The 15,201-nt window shown below is 43.4% G+C and overlaps 1 protein-coding gene across 3 annotated transcripts in view; it reads left to right on the top strand.

Moving 5' to 3' along the window:
* The first annotated feature begins 1,211 nt into the window (after positions 1–1,211).
* Positions 1,212–15,201, top strand: part of map3k4 (mitogen-activated protein kinase kinase kinase 4) — a 213,894-nt gene continuing 199,904 nt past the window's right edge. For all 3 annotated transcript variants that reach the window (XR_010018981.1, XR_010018982.1, XM_063056417.1), the window contains exon 1: positions 1,212–1,453. Coding sequence is in view for 1 of the 3 variants with exons in the window: in XM_063056417.1 (XP_062912487.1) it covers positions 1,431–1,453 (23 nt within the window). In the remaining 2 variants the exon portion in view is untranslated. The remainder of the gene's footprint in view (positions 1,454–15,201) is intronic.

The raw sequence follows: 15,201 nt of genomic DNA, 5'->3' as shown, positions 1-15,201 counted from the left end.
TTCAGTTTTTTCCTTATTATTACTGTGCAGTGTACTGTTGCTGCAAAGTGAGCAAATTTCGCGACATATGCTCGTGATATTAAATCTGATTCTGAACTCTAATTCTGTTTATCTTTCCGCAGATGCCGTGGGATCTGCGGAGTATTTCCCGTATTTTCTGTTTTCTGTTTTTCTCAGCCCTGGGTTTTCTGCCATACTTCACAGCACGTTATGAAATGTACCCTGCATGCCATTATCTCAAAACTTATGGAAAAATGTATTTCCAGGTACATTAAAACCAAAGCCTACGGCGTCCGCGAATATGATTTGCAGTGGCAATTGCTATGTGTGTTTTGCTTCTCTAGAACTGGCCAAATAGAGCTTCTGGTCCGGAAGATTTAGACCTCTGATGGATGTAAAACCCCTAACCTGCTCACTAAAGTTAGAAATTTCTAAGCAGTCCAACTATTGTTGGACATGGGCTTTCTAAGTCAATCTCCTCACAAATTCCTTGAACGGTCTCACTCCTCTTACAAGACCTTATTCAGCCACCTCCTTCAAAGCAAAGTGCTTATGCAAATCGTTGCTTTGCCAAATGGCGAAAGTGAGACATCACGTTGTGCAAGAAAATACTGTACGTACATCTGATTTGCGTTTGAAATGCTTGCCTTCTAGGCTGCTGCTGGTGAGGTTGCCACCCTCATGTCAACCACACTAGCAACGGCCTCAAATACTTCTCCATTCTTCCCTCCCTAATACAAACAAACAATTGATCTACAAATTACTCTCATTAATCTGAAAACCACATCAATGTAAATGAATTCATACATATCTCCCTGGGAAATCATTCACTCTTCCCTTCCCCAGCCTTTTCGATGTACAAGGTCCCTTCTGGTCTGAACTTCTATCCACTCTCAAGTTTATTGTCATGTGCACAGGTGCGTTGAGGTACAGGTATAATGCAAATCGTGTTTGCAGCAGCATCACCGGCATGTACACAACACACACAATTATAAATGATGCAGGACAGCGAAAATCAAGCAATCCCCTTAAATTTGCCTGCCTGCATTTATCATCCACTCTGATGCGCGGCAATGTAAACCGGTTGATTTGTAAATTAAAGATGAGATTTGAGTTGATCCGGACAGGGTGACCCTCGGCTCGCCCCCTGTCGGCCGCGAGTAGACGGGCGGGCTGGGCTGGCCGCCGCGGGTTGCCGTAGTTACCGCAGGCAGACCGGTCTCAAGATGGCCGCCGCAGCAGCCGAGCGGAGCCTGAGCGCAGGCTGAGGGGAAGCCGGCGACGGCACTCCCATGTCCTTGCAGCATCGTCTGATCGCTTCGTTTACTGCGAGCCGAGGTGCCCTCTATCCTCCCGTCTCTCCGAACGGCGGCCGCCGAGCAGCAGCTATGCTGCGCCCTTTGCACCAGTAGGAAGCCCCCCCTCCCGACATGGAACCGTCCGAGCTGCAGAGGTAAACGGGGACGGAAAGAGGGAGGGCGAACGTTTGCACAGCCGGCCGCATGCCGAAACATGTAGGAGGCAGACCGGGCCGCTCCAATCCCCCCCTCCCGGTCGCTCTGTTTGGCCTTGAGCTCTGTGGCCGCCGCGCATGCACAGGGTGCCGGCTGCTTCCTGGCGCTGAGTGGGTACGCGCGGTGTCTGCTCCAGCTTTAAGCTTGCACCGCCAAAACAAAGTGAACCAGATAAATAAAGAAAATCCGTGCACGATTTACTTTCATGTATATTTTATTTTGCACCCTGCAGGAAAGGAAACGAAAATCTATATGCACCATCATTTTCCGCGCTGTTCAGTAGGTAGTGACCGAATTTCACTCGGCAATAACTTCTGCAGCAGCAAAGAAAGTGTACAAAATGAATGCCGCCGTGCTGAAGCTGCAGTAAATCTCTTGTGTGCATTGAACTGGGTGGGGGTGATACTGAAACAAACATCTGTCGCGGCCAGTTGATACAATGGGAGTTTTAGCGAGAAAACCTCGGCCCTCAAAGCTGCAGCGAAGCATTATTAAAACAGCGAGTATTTAGGGTGCATCTGCATTCAAATATTAGCGTTTGAAGCAACCCCCCCCCCCCCGCGAACACTTTGGAGAATTGTGGCTTGTTTTTTTTTCAACTGCCGCAGTTTGTTCATACTGGAGGAAATCCAACTTCTTTACCATCCCCTCCCCACCACCAACTGTTGAAATGCGAAGCCATGTAAAATCCAAATTGCCTTTTTAACCACGACGCTTGTCTATTCCCAACTGGTTCATGCAAGACCAGGTGCGTGTAAAGCCTTACCACACTCTCACTAGTTCAGGCTGGTAACCTTGTGACTTGGAATCGTTTCATTTATTGTAAAGCTTTCGACATAGATCCTTTCCCAAGCCTGCGTCGGGCTCTTTTTTTCCCCCTTCCAGAATTGCTCTGTGCAGCAAGCACCTAAGTCATTCGCCCTGCTACGCCTTCCGAGTAAGTATTGGACATTTAAATCTTCATTTATCATCAAGATTTGAAGGAAACGGCTAATTTGAGAGGCATTTCGGTGCACTTTACATAGTTTTTTTTGCCGGGTATTTGTATACTTGTGAGGAAATGATGAATTTGATAATAAATGCTAACTTTTGAGTAATTGGCGGAGGACGTGTGAGCTGCTTTTTCATTGGGATACTGACCAAGCGCAAATAGAAGTTGGGAGGAAAGTTTGTTAGAGACTTATGCGTAGGAGTTTGCGACAGTGTGGCATTGATGCATATTTAGACCGGAATATGAGGATTATTTTTTCTCTCTCGCAGAAAATTGAAGCATTTTTTTCCCGCCGTGTCGTTAGCTATTGATGTATTTTCTGCTTCTACACCGAAAAACTACACTAGAGAGAGGAGGTGTCACTGGACGCGGAGTTTTCAAGTTGTTATCATTCATTTTCAAAGTCTTGTATTTCCAAGATTATTTTCATATTTTCTAGGGTGCGGCCGGGTAGGTTCCATTTGCTGCGCGCAAGTAAGATTACTGTACATTTTATCCTAGAATTAAGGATGACAGAAAGATGTTTGCATGTAGGCGAGCCTGTTATTGCCACCTTGCTTTAAATACTTTACAATTAATTTTTAATTTGTATTTGGCTTTCACTCAGGGATAGTCTTTTTAAATGTTAGCGTTTGTTTGTGAAATTTATTTAGAATAAATTATCAAAGAATTATATCTTGTCTTATTCCCTGAGAGCAGGGGTTCCCAACCCGGGGTCCATGGACCTCTTGGTTAATGGTAGGAGTCCACAGCATTGAAACAAACTTGGGATGTTTCCTGAGGTGGGAGAGTCTTAAGACCAGAGGACAGCCTCAGAATAGAGACCCTTTTAGGACGGAGATGAGGAATTTCTTTAGCCAGAGAGTGGTGAATCTGTGGAATTCTTTGCCACAGGCAGCTGTGGAGGCCAAGTCTTTATGTATATTTAAGGCAGAGGTTGATAGATTTTTGATTGGTCAAGCCATGATGGGATATGGGGAAAAGGCAGGAGATTGGGGCTAAGAGGAAAATTGGATCAGTCATGAAGAAATGGCAGAGCAGACTGGATGGGCCAAATGGACCAATGCTGTTCTTGTATCTTATGGTCTAACCCCTGCCCTAGATTATGATGCTTATCATTCATTAAATTATAGCCTGACCATACCCATCTTCATTATTTGGTTGGGAAATCATTTTATAATGTAATCTGAGATACTTTTAAACTATCATGAACAAATATTGTCGTCCACTGGTGAATTACCATAGCATTCTTAGAGCAGTTGTCTACATCCAAAAGTGGATGAGCAAAAACATTTCTGTAACAAAGCCTTAGAAAATTAAACAACTAGCAGCTCTGGGCTGATTCAAACTGACCTGGAGTGTAGTATTGTATTCTTTCGAAACAGGTCAAAAGAAGTTTTACAACTTCTCAAACTTGAACAGTGGCAATCAGTGATTGGAAGCATGAGAAGATGTAGCTCACTCACGTTTGCCCATTGAGTAAATAAAGACAGTTTGGTGTTTTGAGTAGATTACAATCAGCAATCGGGATTGATTGGCAAGGAGAAATTAAAGCATGGCAGGGGCAAGCAAAGTGGCCTTTGTTGGAGTGGACAGTATTAGAGTGGGGAATTCAAGGCTTTAGCTCTTAGAGGCTTCAATGAGGAGAGGCTTGATTGAGAGAAGTCGAAAAAGCTGCAGGTAGATTTTTTTTCTTTCCCACTGTCTATTTATTGTTTTCCTCTGTTACATATTTGCACAGAACAGTAAGGATGCTCCTCTTGTGGGATGTGGGAAGGTAAGGAGACCTCCAGTGTCCCTAACTACTTGACCTGCAAGAAGTGCATTCAGCTGCAGCTTCTAACACTCTGCTGGAACTGGATGAACTCTGGATCATTTGGGATGCTGAGGAGGTGATAGATAGGACATATAGAATGGTAGTTACACCCAAGGCGACTGGGTGACAGGAAGAGGAAAGGGGTTAACCAGTCAGTGCAGATAATCCCTGTGGCCAAGCCCCCTCAACAGCTTTGGATTCTGTTGGGGGGTGGGGGTTGATCTGGCAGAGAAAAGTCACAGCGATCACATCTCTGGCACTGAGTCTGTCTCTGACTCCAAAGGGAAGGAGAGAAAAGAGGCGAGTTGTGGTGCTAGGGGATGTGTTAGTTAGGGAAATATGAAGAAGGTTCTGTGGATGAGAATTGAGATTCCTGGATGGTACATTGCCTCCCAGGGAAGGTGGGCCCTGTACAAGAGAGATGGTTTGCACTTGCATTGGAGGGAACTAACAGCTTCGTGTGAAGGTCTGTTCCTGCATTGGGGGTGGTTAAACTAGGGTTGCAGGTGGATGGGAACCAGAGTGCCAGAACAGTTAGTGGAGAAGTTGTGGAAACAAATGTTAAGACTCCAGATGAAGTCAGGAATCAAATGTATGACTAATGACCTGAACTGCAAACATTCCAATGCAAAGGGTATTGTAGGAAAGGTACATGAGCTCAGGGCATGGATCAATGCTTAGAATTGTGATATTGGAGCCATTAGACTTGCAAACAGGTAGGGCAGCTCGACATTCCGGGGTTCCACTGTTTCAGACACGACAGAGCGTGAGGGTTTAAAGCGGGAGGGGTGGTGTTACTAGTCAGGGAAATTTCACTGCAGTACTCAGTCAGGATAGACTGGAGAACTTGTCTAGTGAGGCTTTGTGGGTGGAACTGAGGAATACGAAAGGGATGACCGTGTTATGGTGGCTATATTACAGACCATCCAACAGTGTGTAGGATTTAGAGGAACACAAAGTTTTAGATTGCAGACCGTTGCAAAAAACATAATGTTCTAGTAGGTGATTTTAAGTTCCCACATACTGACTGAGACTGAATACAAGGTATTCCCTCAGACCCTGTGGGAGGCAAGAGCAGAAACTGCAGGGGCCCTAGCAGAGATATTTAAATCATTCTTAGTGACAGGTGAGGTACCAGAGGATTGGAGGATAGCTAATATTGTTCCGCTGTTTAAGAAAGGATCTAAAAATAAACCAGGAACATATCCTACAACTGAGTATGACATCAGTAGTAGGAAAGTTAGTGAAAAGTATTCTAATGGATCGGATATACAAGTATTTTGATAGACAGGGACTGATTAAGGACAGTCAGCATGGCTTTGTGTGTGGTAGGTCGTGTCTAACCAATCTTACAGAGTTTTTTGAGGAAGTTACCAGAAAAGTTGCTGAAGGCTACATGGACATTAGCACGGCATTTGACAAGGTCTTGCATCGGACGTTGGTCAGGAGGTTCAGTCACTCAGCATTGAAGGTGAGGTAGTAAATTGGATTAGAGATTGGCTTTGTGGGAGAAACCAGAGAGTGGTAGCAGATGGTTGCCGCTCTGACTGGAGGCCTGTAACCAGGGAAGTGCTGCAGGGATCACTGCTGGGTCTGTTGTTGTTTGTCATCTATATCAATGATCTGAATGATAATGTAGTTTACTGGATCAGGAGATTTGTGGATGACACCAAGATTGGGGGTATAGTAAACAGCAAGGAAGGCTATCAGAGCTTGTAGTGGGATCTAGGCCAGCTTGAAAAATGGACTAAAAAATAGCAGATGGAATTTAATGCAGACAAGTGCGAGGTGTTACACTTCGGTGTGACCAACCAGGGTTGGTCTTACAAAGTGAATGGTAGGGAACTGGGGAGTGTAATAGAACAAGGGGATCTGGGAATACAGGCCATATCTCATTGAAAGTGGTAGCACAGATAGATAGGATTGTAAAGAAAACTTCCGGCGCATTGGCCTCCATAAGCCAAAGTGTTGCATATAGGAGGTGCGTTGTTATGTTGAAGTTGTATGGGATGTTGGTGTGGCCTAATTTGGAGTATTGGGTACAGTTTTGATCACCTACCTACAGGAAAGATGTAAATAAAGTTGAAAGAGTACTCAGAAAATTTACAAGGATGTTGCCTGGATTGTAGACCTTAAATATGGAGAAAGATTGACTTTATTCCTTGGAATGTAGAAGATTGAGAGGAGATTTGATAGAGGTATACAAAATTATGAGGGGTACAGATAGGGTAAGTACAAGCAGGCTTTTTCCACTGAGGTTGGGTGAGACTAGAACCAGAGGTCATGGGTTAAGCATGAAAAGTGAAAAGTTTAAGGGGAATATGAAGGGAAACTTCACTCTGTTGGTTGTGAGAGTGTGGAATGAGCTGCTGCGCAAGTGATGCATGCAAGCTTGATTTTAATGTTTAAGAGAAGTTTTGATAGGTATACAGATGGTTAGGATATGGAGGGCTATGGTCCCAGTGCCTATCGATGAGAGTGGGCAGTTTAAATGGTTAGGTGTGAACCAGATAGGCAGAAGGGCCTGTTTCTGTGCTGTATTTTTCTATGACTCTGTGACTCTTTAACTGTTGGAGGAATCACCTGGCTATTTTCAAAGCAAGGCATTGCACAAAATTCTGTAATATGTTCTCTAGAGTTTATGGGAGGCAATTACTGAGGCGAGAATAAATTTCTTCATGGAGAAATTGGATTTTTTGGAATTTTCTATCCCTGAGGGAGTGGGAGTTTATTCAAAACATATTGATAAGTTTGTGGATATTGAGCAAATAAAGGATTGGAGACAATGCAGAATAAGTGGAGCTGTGGAAGCAGATCACTTGGAACCTTCATGAACAGTGAAGCTTGTGGATGTGGTTTGCTTGTCAATTCCTTATGAACCATATTGCATTTTTATTAAGATATTATAACCGTGTGAAACCATGTTGTGAATGTGGCAGAGTGGGACTGTTATTTAATTGCTATTTATTTTCAAAGTGCAAAGAACAGTTTGCATTCATATTAGGGCATCACGGTAGTGTAGCAGTTAGTATGACGCTATTACAGCTCAGGGCATCGGAGTTTCGAGTTCAATTCTGACGCTATTTTTAAGGAGTTTGTACATTCTCCCTGTGAACGTGTGGGTTTTCTCTGAGTGCTCTGATTTCCTCCCATGTTCCAGAGATGTGCAGATTAGTAGGTTAATTGGTCTTGTAAAATGGCCTGTGATTAGTCTGGGGTTGAATGGCTGGCTTGCTGGGCGGTGCGGCTTCATGGGCAGAAAGTCCTGTTCTGTGCTGAATCTCTAAAGAAATAAATAAAACTGTCACCAATGAGTCATGGGCCCCAAGGGATATGTAGTGAGAGCAGGAAAGAGGTGTTTTGGAGTGAGAAGATCGGCTTTGATCTGTAGTTGAGCAGTTTCAAGTGGCTGACAGATCTCCACTGCCCCTATTTCACGTGTTCAGATTTTCGGCATTGTCCTGCTGCAGCAGGATTGACATTTGCCTTTTGACAGGGTGCCCAACAGGAAAATTTGGGCTAATAAGAATAACTGAAGTAAGTACGGTAAAACTCTGATCTGGCATGCTGGCAATTTTGGATTAGCAGATTTTCTGAACTGTTGGATGTTATTCAAGCATTAATACCTCATAGTTTTGGTTCACCTTTTTACGTGAGTGTAATAAATGACTCATTAAATTTGTAGGGTGTGCAGGAGCCTGGGCCCTTAGCAGCTTAAAAGAAATGCAGGAGCTGAGGCCTCAGTGACTTAGAAGGTAGCGAGGTAATGGTTACTGGGTGAGGCCAAAGTCCTTCTAATTATATACGCTACTGTATATGATTAAAGAAATTGTGCTCTAAGGTTTTGAAAGAGACAACTGACCAGGTAATTGAGGTGGTAGTCTATGGATTCTGGAAAAGTTCAGTCATTCTGGAGGGTAGCTAATGTACCTATTTGCCCTCCCCCCCCCCACCCCATGCTGCTTAAGAAAGTAGGGAGAGGAAATGAGGGACCACAGACCAACTTCAGCACGAGAAAGGAACTGTACTGTTCTATCTGCACTGCATTTTCACTGTAGCTGTAACTATATTCTGTACTCTCTTAATTGGTTTTCCCTTTGTACTACTTTCATGTACTTCTAATGGTAATGATCTGTATGGGTGGCATGCAAAAAAAAAGTTCCTCACTGTGCATGACAATAATAAACTGATTACCTGTAATAAAATTGGGCAGAGTCAATATGCAAAAAATGAAAAGGCCTACTCTTTGATAAATCTTGGTACTTTGAGGTTGTAACTGGTAGAATAGATAAGGGGAAATTAATGGACGTGGTATGTGGGACTTTACTAAGGTATCACGTATGAGTTGGGAGATGAAAATGGAACTGAGGATATACTGCCATGGATTAACAGAAAGAAATCGCAGGCATAAAGAGTTTTGTCTGAGAGAGGAGTGCTCCAGAGATCTGTGTAGGCCCTGCGTTTTCATGATCGACATCAATCATTTGGTTGGCAGTGAACAATGATATACACAAGTGTGATGATATGTAGCCAGGCGGCAGTGTAGATTGTGAGGAAGGTGTGCAGAGGCTTTATGGGATACAAGCACTCAATGAATAAAGTTCATAAAGCAGATGAAACTTCCTATTTTTCTGGGGAGGAAGGCAGAGAATTTAAGTTTTTAAATTTACAGTTACAGGACGGTTATAGGCCCTTCCGGCCCAATGAGCCCACACTGTCCAGGTACATTCAAGTGACCAATTAACCTGCTAACCCTTACTACTTTGGAATGTGGGAGGAAACCAGAACACTCGGAAGAAACCCATGGAAAGAATGTCCAAACTCCTTACACACAGTGGTGGAAATTGAACCTGTGTCACTGGCATTGTAAGGTGCTACGTATGATTTCAGCTAGTGGAGGGTTCTCCCCCGCCCTTCTGTCATGTTTAACCTGATTCCTTGATACTATGAATGATTAAATGTCGAGCAGTTACTCTTCACCTCTGTTCAGCTCTTCAATCCTAGTTTGAACTAAGATGATAACGAGGTCAGGAGCTGAGTGACTTTCATCAAACCTAATGTGAGCAGGTGGTTGTGATAGCAGCACTGGTTTTCCCTTCCATTAGTTTGACCAAGAATAAGCTAATGGGCTGGTAAATGGCCAGTTTGAATTTATTCTGCTTCTGAACAGACATAACCTGGATAATTTTCCAAGCATCTTGGCCAAGGGTGTGGCAAGTTCTGGAGCATGAGTTTAAAAAACCTGCTGATATTACGTCAGGGCCCATAGTCTTTGCTGTATCCAATTCAGTTGGCTATTTCTGGGTGTCAGGTGGAATGAATCAAGTTAGTTGAACACTAGCATAGAACATATTGGGTACCACTGAAGAAAGGTAAATGAATCGTCCATCGGACCCCTCTGATTGAAGATTTTGACAAATGCTTCAGGTTTCTGTTTTGCCTTGTACATAGAATCACTGTAAGTTAATATGCAGCTGCAGCAAGCAATCAGGAATGTGCGCATTCATTTTGAGAGGACTAAAGTACAAAAGCAAGGTTGTAATGCTGAGGTTTTATAAGACATTGGTCAGACCACATTTCAAAGTTCGAAATAAGTTTTATATACAAGCTTGAGGTTCATTTTCCTGCAGGTATACTCAACAAATCTATAGTGTAGAACTATAACAGGATCAATGTAAGATCAGCCAGAATGAAGAAGACAACAAACTGCAAATGCAAATACAGTGTAAATACATATCAATAAATAATGAGGACATGAGATAAAGAGTCCTTAAAGTGAGGTAATTGGTTGTGGGAGCATCTCAGTGGATGGGCAGGTGAGTGTGGTTGTCCCCTTTTGTTCAAGAGCCTGATATCTGTTCTTGAACCTGGTAGTGCGAGTCCTGAAGCTCATGTACCTTCTATCTGATGGCAGCAGCAAAAAAAGAGCATGTCCTCTGTAGTGGGGGACGATGCTTTCCAATAGCAGCATTTCGTGTGGATGTGCTCAGTGGTTGGGAGGGCTTTACCTGTGATGTACCGGGCCGATTGCATTACATTTTCTTGGATTTTCCATTCAAAGGCGTTGGTGTTTCCGTACCAGGCCATAATGCAGCCAGTGAATACACTCCCCACTGCACGTCTATAAAAGTTTGTCAGAGTTTTAGATGTTATGATGGAACTCTGCAGACTCTTAAGGAACTAGGGGCACTGCTGTGCTTTCTTCGCAATTGCACTTGCATGTTTGGTCCAGGACAGAGGGTCCAGTGAGATGGAGGAACTGAGGGAAATACATGTTAGTAAGGAAGTGGTGTTAGGTAAATTGAAGGGATTGAAGGCAGATAAGTCCTCAGGGCCAGATGGTCTGCATCCCAGAGTGCTTAAGGAAGTAGCCCAAGAAATAGTGGATGCATTAGTGATAATTTTTCAAAACTCGTTAGATTCTGGATTAGTTCCTGAGGATTGGAGGGTGGCTAATGTAACCCCACTTTTTAAAAAAGGAGGGAGAGAGAAATCGGGGAATTATAGACCGGTTAGCCTAACGTCGGTGGTGGGGAAACTGCTGGAGTCAGTTATCAAAGATGTGATAACAGCAAATTTGGAAAGCGGTGAAATCATCGGACAAAGTCGGCATGGATTTGTGAAAGGAAAATCATGTCTGACGAATCTCATAGAATTTTTTGGGGATGTAACTAGTAGAGTGGATAGGGGAGAACCAGTGGATGTGGTATATTTGGATTTGCAATAGGCTTTTGACAAGGTCTCACACAGGAGATTGGTGTGCAAACTTAAAGCACACGGTATTGGGGGTAAGGTATTGATGTGGATAGAGAATTGGTTGGCAGACAGGAAGCAAAGAGTGGGAATAAACGGGACCTTTTCAGAATGGCAGGCAGTGACTAGTGGGGTACCGCAAGGCTCAGTACTGGGACCCCAGTTGTTTACAATATATATTAATGACTTAGACGAGGGAATTAAATGCAGCATCTCCAAGTTTGTGGATGACACGAAGCTGGGCGGCAGTGTTAGCTGTGAGGAGGATGCTAAGAGGATGCAGGGTGACTTGGATAGGTTAGGTGAGTGGGCAAATTCATGGCAGATGCAATTTAATGTGGATAAATGTGAGGGTATCCACTTTGGTGGCAAAAACAGGAGAACAGATTATTATCTGAATGGTGGCCGATTAGGAAAAGGGGAGGTGCAATGAGACCTGGGTGTCATTATACACCAGTCATTGAAAGTGGGCATGCAGGTACAGCAGGTGGTGAAAAAGGCGAATGGTATGCTGGCATTCATAGCAAGAGGATTCGAGTACAGGAGCAGGAAGGTTCTACTGCAGTTGTGCAAGGCCTTGGTGAGACCACACCTGGAGTATTGTGTGCAGTTTAGGTCCCCTAATCTGAGGAAAGACATCCTTGCCATAGAGGGAGTACAAAGAACATTCACCAGATTGATTCCTGGGATGGCAGGATTAACTAGGTTTATACTCGTTGGGGGGATCTTATTGAAACATATAAAATCCTAAAGGGATTGGACAGGCTAGATGCAGGAAGATTGTTCCCGATATTGGGGAAGTCCAGAAGGAGGGGTCACAGTTTGAGGATAAAGGGGAAGCGTTTTAGGACCGAGATGAGGAAAAACTTCTTCACACAGAGTGGTGAATCTGTGGAATTCTGTGCCACAGGAAACAGTTGAGGCCAGTTCATTGGCTATATTTAAGAGGGAGTTAGATATGGCCCTTGTGGCTACGGGGATCAGGGGGTATGGGGGGGAAGGCTGGTACAGGGTTCTGAGTTGGATGATCAGCCATGATCATACTGAAAGGTGGTGCAGGCTCAAAGGGCCGAATGGCCAATTCCTGCACCTATTTTCTATGTTTCTATGTAGGACTTATCCTCTGAAATAGTAACACCCAGGTATTTGAAGTGCTAACTCTCTCCACTGCTGATCCTCTGATGAGGACAGGTTCAAGGACCTCTGGTTTCCCTCTGTTGAAGTCTACAATCATTTCCTTGGTCTTGCTGCCATTGAGTGAGAGATTGCTGTTATGACACTCCACAGCCAAATTTTCAGTCTCCCTCTTCTATGCTGATTCATTATCACCTTTGATTCAGCCCACAACAATGGTTTCATCAGCAGACTTGAATTTGGTATTGGAGTTGTGCTTACTCACACAGTTATAGATGTGAAGTGAGTAGAGCTGAGGGCTAAGTACTCAGGCCTATGATGCACCTGTGTTGATGGAGATTGTGGAGGAGATGTTGTTGACAATTGAACCTGACGGGTTTACAAGTGAGAAAATCCAGGATCCAATTGCACAAGGAGGTATTGAAGCCAAGGTCCTGCAGCTTATTGATTAGTTTTGAGGGATTATGGTATTGAATGCTGAGCTGTAGTCGATAAAGAACATCTGATATTTGCATCTTTGCTGTGCATATGTTTCTGGATTGAGTGAAGAGTCAATGAGATGGCATCTGCTGTGGACCTGTTGCTCTGGTAGGTAAATTGGAGCATATCCAAGTCACCTTTCAGGTAGGAGCTGATGTATTTCATCACCAACCTCTCAAAACACTTCATCACTGTGGATGTAAGTGCAGCTGGGCAATAGTCATTGAGGTAGGTCACCTAGCTCCTCTTGGGCACTGCTATAATTGAAGTCTGCATGAAGCAGGTGGATATCACACACTGCCGAAGCGAGAAGTTAAAGATCTCAGTGAACGCACCAGCCAGTTGGTCAGCACAGGTCTTTAGTGCATGGCCAGGTACCCCATCTGGTCTGGATGCTTTCTGTGGATTCATCCTCCTGAAGGCGGCCCACACATCGGCTTCAGGTACTGAGATTTGGAGTACAGGCAGTCCCTGAATTACGAACGAGATCCGTTCCTAAGTCTGTCTTTAAGTCAAATTTGTAGGTAAGTCAGAACAGGTACATACGGTTCTTATTTGGTGTCAGTTAGTCAAATGTTTGTCTTAGTATATAGCATATATTTTGCCTTTTTATGCAGAGCTTTTCTTTTTCTCATCATAAATGGCCTTATAGCAGCTGAGGCCCTCGGTAACTGTACGGTAAACTTTGGTGAACCTCTCTGTACTTGAATCTTGCTCCTATAACTTTGTTACCCCTGCTTCAGTGAGACGAAAGGCTTCAGCTAACTCTTTAGTCAAAAACTTTTTCAGTTCTGGAGTTTTTAGGTCCTAGTCTTCTTCCTCAAATGCTATTATTACTTTATCCTTTAAAATTGTTCCGATTGTTGACCGACTAGCCTAGTGCTTTTCCAATGACGGATGGTGTTTCACCTCTTTCCGATGGCTTTATTATTTCCACTTTATTTTCAACCGTGATTGTTTTCCTTTTCTTTGATGCATCACCAGCACTTGCATCGGATTTACGCTTTGGAGGCATGGTTACAAGGGTAAAGAAGAGAAAAATTTAAGCCAAATACAAAGTTACACACTTTGTTAACGGCAACGTGATCGGACTTAAAATGGCGGACGGCGTTCTCCTTCCTCGAGCTGACAAACCGCTGAAGCCACACAATGTTTTCATGAGCGTCACAAAGTAATGCGTGCGTTCATTATTATGAACCATTGTATTTAATCAAATTTTTAATATGATAGGCTTTATGCCAGTCTGTTCGTAAGTACTAGTTGTCCGTAAGTCGGACATTCGTAACCTGAGGACTGCCTGTATTGTGAACAGTTCTGCACTCCTTATCTAAGAAAAGATGTGGCATTGGAGGGATCCAGAGGAGATTCATGAGAATGATTCTGGGAATGAAAGGTCAATGTATGAGTAGTGTTTGATGGCTCTGGACCATCAAAGAGGTCGGCAATTTTTTTTGTTGGAATGCTGCAGGAATTAGTCATGTTATTGGTAGTTATTATTAGTTTATTATTACGTTTACTGAGGTACATTGGAAAACTTTGTGCTATCCAGACACATGTAATACACAAGTACGTCAAGGTAGTAAAAAAGAAACAATGCAGAATATAGTGTAGCAGCAGCAGAGAAACTGCAGTTCAAGGAATCAAAGTGAAAGGGCTGTGACAATGTAGATTGGGAGATCAAAAATTCATCTTCAGCGTCAGAGAGGTCTGTTCAAAAGTGTAGGGGAAGCTGGAGGTTGTGAGTCTGGTGGTGCGTGTATTCAGGTTTTTGTATCTCTGCTAGTTTGAATAGTTTGCAATCTATACAAGTGACTTGGCTGAAGGGTATTGTGGGCAGACTTGTTTGTTTCAAGAGCAATCCAAAATCTACAGAAGGGTATAGGTTAAGAATATACAACATTTGCTAGATTTGTGCATTGTGTGAGGAAACAGATGTTATCTACTTTGATAGGAAGAATAAAAAAAGCAGAATATTGGTTACAGTGAGAGATGTGATAGCAAAGTGAGATTCTGTCATCCTCATAAAACAAAGTGAGCATTTAAATACAATTTAGCAGTATTATTTGAATGCTGGCCTTGATTGCAAAAGTAGGGAAGCTCCCTACAACATACCAGACTGCATAACATTTTGTTTTCCTTATTTAGGAAGGGAAATAATTGCATTAGAGACAAGTTGGCTAAGGTAGATTAGGTTGATTCATGGGTGCAATATAGTTGTGAGTTTGTAAATTGGAATTCAGAATGCTAGGTGATTTTACTTGAAGCCCAATATTCTGAGGGGGTTTCGGATAGCATAGATCCCAAGAATGTTTTCCCTTCTGGACAAATCTGGAACTGTTAAGTTAAATCACATGGGATCCAGAGAGAGCTAGCTCATCAGAAATGCAATGATAGAAAACAGAGGGTGATGGTGGAAATTTTTAGTCCCATGACTAGTGATATTCCACAAGGCTTCCATAATTGGAATTTGCCGCCACCGATCATTCCAAGCCTCCATTCTCCCCCGCACCCCC

This window comes from Mobula hypostoma, chromosome 8 (assembly GCF_963921235.1).
Source record: "Mobula hypostoma chromosome 8, sMobHyp1.1, whole genome shotgun sequence".
NCBI lineage: Eukaryota > Metazoa > Chordata > Chondrichthyes > Myliobatiformes > Myliobatidae > Mobula > Mobula hypostoma.
This window is presented reverse-complemented; position numbering and strand designations above follow the sequence as displayed.